This window comes from Staurois parvus, unplaced genomic scaffold, assembly GCF_062004578.1.
Source record: "Staurois parvus isolate SC_StPar_1 unplaced genomic scaffold, SC_StPar_1.0 ptg000325l, whole genome shotgun sequence".
Taxonomy (NCBI): Eukaryota; Metazoa; Chordata; class Amphibia; order Anura; family Ranidae; genus Staurois; species Staurois parvus.
The window spans coordinates 463,800-469,641 of NW_028318121.1; the positions used below are offsets into that span (position 1 = coordinate 463,800).

The 5,842-nt window shown below is 46.5% G+C and overlaps 1 protein-coding gene across 1 annotated transcript; it reads right to left on the bottom strand.

The window, feature by feature from the left end:
• Positions 1-3,258: 3,258 nt before the first annotated feature.
• LOC149457337 (E3 ubiquitin/ISG15 ligase TRIM25-like) lies at positions 3,259-5,138 on the bottom strand. Its single transcript, XM_089683864.1, has one exon. The coding sequence runs from the start codon at positions 5,136-5,138 to the stop codon at positions 3,561-3,563; it is 1,578 nt and encodes a 525-aa protein (XP_089539990.1). The 3' UTR covers positions 3,259-3,560.
• Between the last annotated feature and the right edge of the window lie 704 nt (positions 5,139-5,842).

The following is a 5,842-nucleotide window of genomic DNA, read 5'->3' on the forward strand; positions in this document are numbered from 1 at the left end:
CTAGAGCTGCTGCTGTGTGCTGCATATTACAATCTGCCGCCTTCATAGCCCCTTTCAGAAGAGTGTGTGAAGATCATCCTCCATCCACACACAGGATCATCTCTGGATCTTCCCAGCCGGGGACACAGCAGAATGAATTGGAGATCCTGGCAGCCGGTGAGTGGCCGGGCTGCAGAGTAAGGGCGGGGCTTGTCATGCATGGCTCTCCCGGAGGGGGTGTTCTGTGGCCAGACACCGGGCTCTCCACTGTCTCCATTCTGTCATCATGTAAGGGGATGTGTGTCTGTGGGGAGGATGGGGGGACCAATCACATGTCACCAATCCATGACACGGGACTAATAGGAAATTGGACTGCTGAGGAGAGCACCGCAAACAGAGACCGCTCTGCAGGCAAGTTTGATGGAGTTTGATCGGTGCGCCACAACAAGTAGAGGTGCAGTAATGGAGCCTCTCATGGGACCCTCTACTGGCCCTGGGCCCTCAGGCAGTCTGGAATGGTCAGTCCACCTCTGTATGGAACATGTCATTGAAACTTGAATCTGCCGGCTGGCCAGGCCCCCCTGTTAAGTGATGGCCCGGTGGTACCCCCTTAGCAGCGCTTCTTATCCAACTTCATTGCTGGGCCCTGTGAGTTCTATAGAGACCTGAGATTAAACAGAGAAGAACACGGGGCGATGGGGTTATAGAACAACATTTTACAATGGAGAAACAACAAAGTGGTGTCATAGCTGTAGTGATGCACATTAGGCGTGATGGTGCTGTACATGAGAACATTCAAAGAATGGGGGATGTGGGTGTGGCCTGCAGCTGAATGGGAGGGGCGCACATGAAACTGGCTCTGCAGAGCAGGGAGAGGACCGTGCACATAGCGGGGTACAGACCACCCTCTACAGCAAGTCTACCCCACACATACTGTAGTGCAGCAGGTCGGGAACATGTCCAGGAAATGCAAGGAGCGGGAGAGACTGAGGAGGAGGACAGACTTCTTCCTCCCTCTGCTATGTCCCTTCAGCCAAGATGGTGCTGGCTCCTCCCACTGCCCCCCCCCCCCCCCGGCTCCTGCATCTCAGCCTTCCTCACATCTTCCAGCAAAACTGTCCAGCTGCTGAGCAGGCTCAGTCACACTTCAAGGCTGCCCTGGCCCCATGCTAAGCCTCCTGCTTGGGGATTGGACAAAGTTCTTTAAGTGTGCAGGTCAGCCACTCCTCACCCCCACCCACTTCTTCTAGGGGGAGATATAAGGGAACTGACCTGCAAAGCCCTCAACCCTAACCTAAACATGACCCCAGTAACTCATGCCCAGGCTGCTACTCAGCCCTCCTATCCTCCTAAACCTAGTCTAGCTCCCCCTAGCTAAACTTGAGAGATGCTACATCAATAGAACTTTCTGCTTCATTAGCCAACATTACCCAACCTTGGTTGGAGTCCAACAGGCTCAAGTCTACTGCCAATGGATGGATCCCTCCTTGGTATTAGGGATCAGTGGGTGAAACATACTCACTGTGATTATCATCATCCTCCTGACCCTTGTGACAATGTCCACCATTGGGCTCTCCCAGATGGACATCGGAGGATGGACATGACAGCACCTAGACTGCTGACTGGGCCAGTGAGGTCAGACACGTCATATCTACATGAAAGAGGCTGAGCTGAGTGGAATAAGACCTCAATGGGGCCACATTACATCTACTGAGGGCCACACCGACCTCATTCCAGAAGATAAGAGCACGTTGGCACTCTCATCTCTGTCCCCAGACCAGCTAGTGCTGGGCTGTCTTATCGGAAAGCCCAGAATTCTCTGTAACACGGTGTCATGGAGGAGCCGGGATTAAATGCTGATTTATAAAATGAATATTTCATACAATAAGTAATAAGAAAAGTGACAGAAAAGATCAATTTATTCATTTATAAATCTTCCAGAAAATGAATAAAACCAACAAAAGACATTGTAGATTATCATTCAGCATTTTGTATTCGGGGAAAATGAAAACAAACGATGCAAGAAGAATGTCCCCGGCTGTGACATAAATGACACCTGTACTGAGGGGAATATGGAGGGGCCATTGCTGGATGTCTTCTGAAAATGCTCTTCTCCTGGCTGTCTGTGGACTCAGTATTCGGGGACACTGACCTGGAACAATCATGCCGATCAGGAAATCAGAGTTAAGTCAGAACTCCGAGTCTGAATACTTCTTCCAGGTGGTCTGACATAGAAAGTACAGAAGGCGTTGGATCAGAATGACAGCCAGGGAACTAGTATTCTTTAGAAGTAGTTAGCAATGGCTGCCACCATACTTCCTCCATGCAGATTCCTAGAATAGAACTCTGTAGGATGCAGACAGGTTAGTGTGTGATGATATATTAGCAGTATGTGTCTCCTTTTTATGTCCTGTACATCCTGGGGAAGGTGGGAGCTCTATGCTGCTCTGTACAGACACACACCGGGTTATGCCGGTCCTCTTCCTCTGCCCCCCAACCTGCTCTATGGTCACCCTTCCCCCCTCTGCAGAAAAGGCCATCAGTGTACGGATATCAGTGTTATATACAGGGATAGTCAGTGTACGGATATCAGTGTTATATATAGGGAATAGTCAGTGTACGGATATCAGTGTTATATACAGGGAATAGTCAGTGTACGGATATCAGTGTTATATATAGGGAATAGTCAGTGTACAGATATCAGTGTTATATATACAGGGAATAGTCAGTGTACAGATATCAGTGTTATATACAGGGAATATTCAGTGTACGGATATCAGTGTTATATACAGGGAATAGTCAGCGTACAGATATCAGTGTTATATACAGGGAATAGTCAGTGTACAGATATCAGTGTTATATACAGGGAATAGTCAGTGTACGGATATCAGTGTAATATATAGGGGACAGTCAGTGTACAGATATAACACTGATATCCGTTCACTGACTATTCCCTGTATATAACACTGATATCCGTACACTGACTATTCCCTGTATATAACACTGATATCTGTACACTGACTATTCCCTGTATATAACACTGATATCTGTACACTGACTATTCCCTGTATATAACACTGATATCCGTACACTGACTATTCCCTGTATATATAACACTGATATCCGTACACTGACTATTCCCTATATATAACACTGATATCCGTACACTGACTATTCCCTGTATATAACACTGATATCCGTACACTGACTATTCCCTATATATAACACTGATATCTGTACACTGACTATTCCCTATATATAACACTGATATCTGTACACTGACTATTCCCTGTATATAACAGAATTCCCGAATGGTCAGTCTGCCCCTGATAGATAGATAGATAGATAGATAGATAGATAGATAGATAGATAGATAGATCACATGCTCCTCACTGACCAATAGAGAAAAGCCTTCACTATAATTGGACAGTTCTTCCAGCCAATCATAGACATCTGTGAGGGAGAAATAGAGACGTCTCACAGTAATATATGGATCATAGAAAACACTGCAGGACTATTGGCTGAATGTTCCACCAATCCCGTCCCCCCTCCCTGTGATGTCACCACTCTGGGAGGAGTTCTCACTTTCCCCGATTCCCCCCACAGATCTTTATACAACCTCCCCATACACCTATCCCAACATGGAGGGGCTCAGTGAAGGTGGTGGTGAAGGTGTGGAGGTGTCGGATCGGGTCACACAGATCATAAAAGGAGATCCGCCCGGCCTCATAATCCAGATCTATCCTGACTCTGGTGCTGGGGGGATTGGGGGGTAAGAGGGTCTCTTTACTGTCATGTCTCACCCCACACTGATCACCATTCCTGTACAAACCCCAGGACTTGTTATTATATCCAATCACTGACTGCAATTCTCTCCTGTCTATACTGGGGTAACACATCCCGACTCCCCATCCATCTGACCCCCCAACATCTACTTCCCAGTAATGTCTCCCTGAGGAGAAACTCCGACTGCTCAACACCTGAGGACAATACTGAAATCTCTCTGGTGTTTCTGGACGATTCTGGTTTCTATCTGACCTGGATACAGTTTTCCTGTCATCTGATATATGTAGAATATTATGAGCTGTGTTTCCATCCAGTAATATGTCCTCAGCTCCCTGTATATAGAAGGATACATTTCCCTCTGTTATTATATCAGATAACGTGTGTAATGTGTGTGATATCCCAGCCACATCCAGCCCCCCTCCATCATGGAGGAGTTCCTCATGTCTCTCTCTGTCCTCATTATCTCCATCCTCAGTATCACACAAGTCACCTGTGTCTGATTCCTGTAGGACAGTCAGTGGATCCGTCATGTTACACAGCTCCTCAATATCACGCATCTTCCTGGACAGCTCCTCCTTCTTTATTTCCAAATCCCAGATGAAGATGGAGACCCGCTCTGCCCTCCCGGAGATTTCCCTCAGGACTCTCTTCTCCAGGTCTTCCAGACGTCTCCTGAGATCTATAAACAGGGCAGTGACTCTCTCGGTGTCACCAGCCTCTTCTTCTTCTACTTTCCTCCTGTGTTCCTGCAGACTCTGGACTCTTTCCTCTATCTCCTCTCTCTTTGTCAGAAGTTTCTGCAGAACATTCCTCAGTGTCTCCTTCTTCTTCTCAGAAGCCTCATCCAGCATCTCCACCTGGTGTCCTCGATGTTCTCCAGCCAATGTGCAGGACACACAGATACAGATATTATCTTTAGTGCAGAAATACTTCAAGACTTCCTTATGGACGGAGCATTTCCTGCTCTCCATGGACAAGGTGGGGTCACATAAGATGTGTTCTGGGGACTTTTTGTGGACTTTCAGGTGTTTATCACACAGAGAAACCTCACAGAGCAGACAGGATCTAACAGCAGGTACAGGAGAGTCCACACAGTGAGTACAGAAGACCCCGGACTCCTCCTGATCAGGCTGAGCAGACAGGAAATTCCCCACTATGTTACGCAGTGTTATGTTCCTGTGCAGTGCAGGACGATCCGGAAACTTCTGTCTGCATTCAGGACAGGAATATTCTCCAGACCCCTCCTGTGCATCCAGAACACGATCAATACAGACCCGGCAGAAGTTGTGTCCACATCTCAGGTTTACAGGATCTGTATAAATGTTCAGACAGAAGGAACATTCCAGTTCGGCTCTCAGATTAGCAGATGCCATCGCTGACAGGAGAAATGAAAGTCTCTGACACCGGGGAAGAATGCAGCTGGGAGGTGTCGCTTCCTCCTACACAGGGCGAGGCTGGGCTGTGACTTGTACTTTGTTCATAGGATTCATTGTGATGGATTTGGTAAAATGACTATTTTGTTTCCTAGTGAATATATATATATATATACGCTATTTCTATACGTTTTATAAATATTTACTTTTATACTTTAATACATATGTTGTGTGAATATTTTCTGCCTGCTGGGCTTTGTGGTACTATAAGAAATCCTTGCTTAAGAAATGTCTGCTCACACACACTGCCCCCCTCCCACCGTGTGATTTGGAAGACAAAAGAATGTTTTCCTAAAAGATAAGGCCTGGAAGAAGATCACACCTATACCATGACGGAGATTGTTTTCGTGTGGAAATGACCAATCAAAGACTAATATAATGCTTATGCTAATGTCACATGACTCTTGCATCATTTTGCATATATAAGTTCACTTTCTCATTATAATAAACTAGATGTATTCATAGACTGAACTTGTGTGTCAGAGTGAGTCTCTTCCAATGTGCGCACATTCCAAAGCTAGCGTCATAAATTAGGACAGGAACAGATAAGCACCGGACATTTTTAGTCCTCGACTAAATCAACTGGTGCCAAGAAACCCGGGAACTCTGGGTAATTGTCAGGGCTCCCAGGTATGACCAGAGGT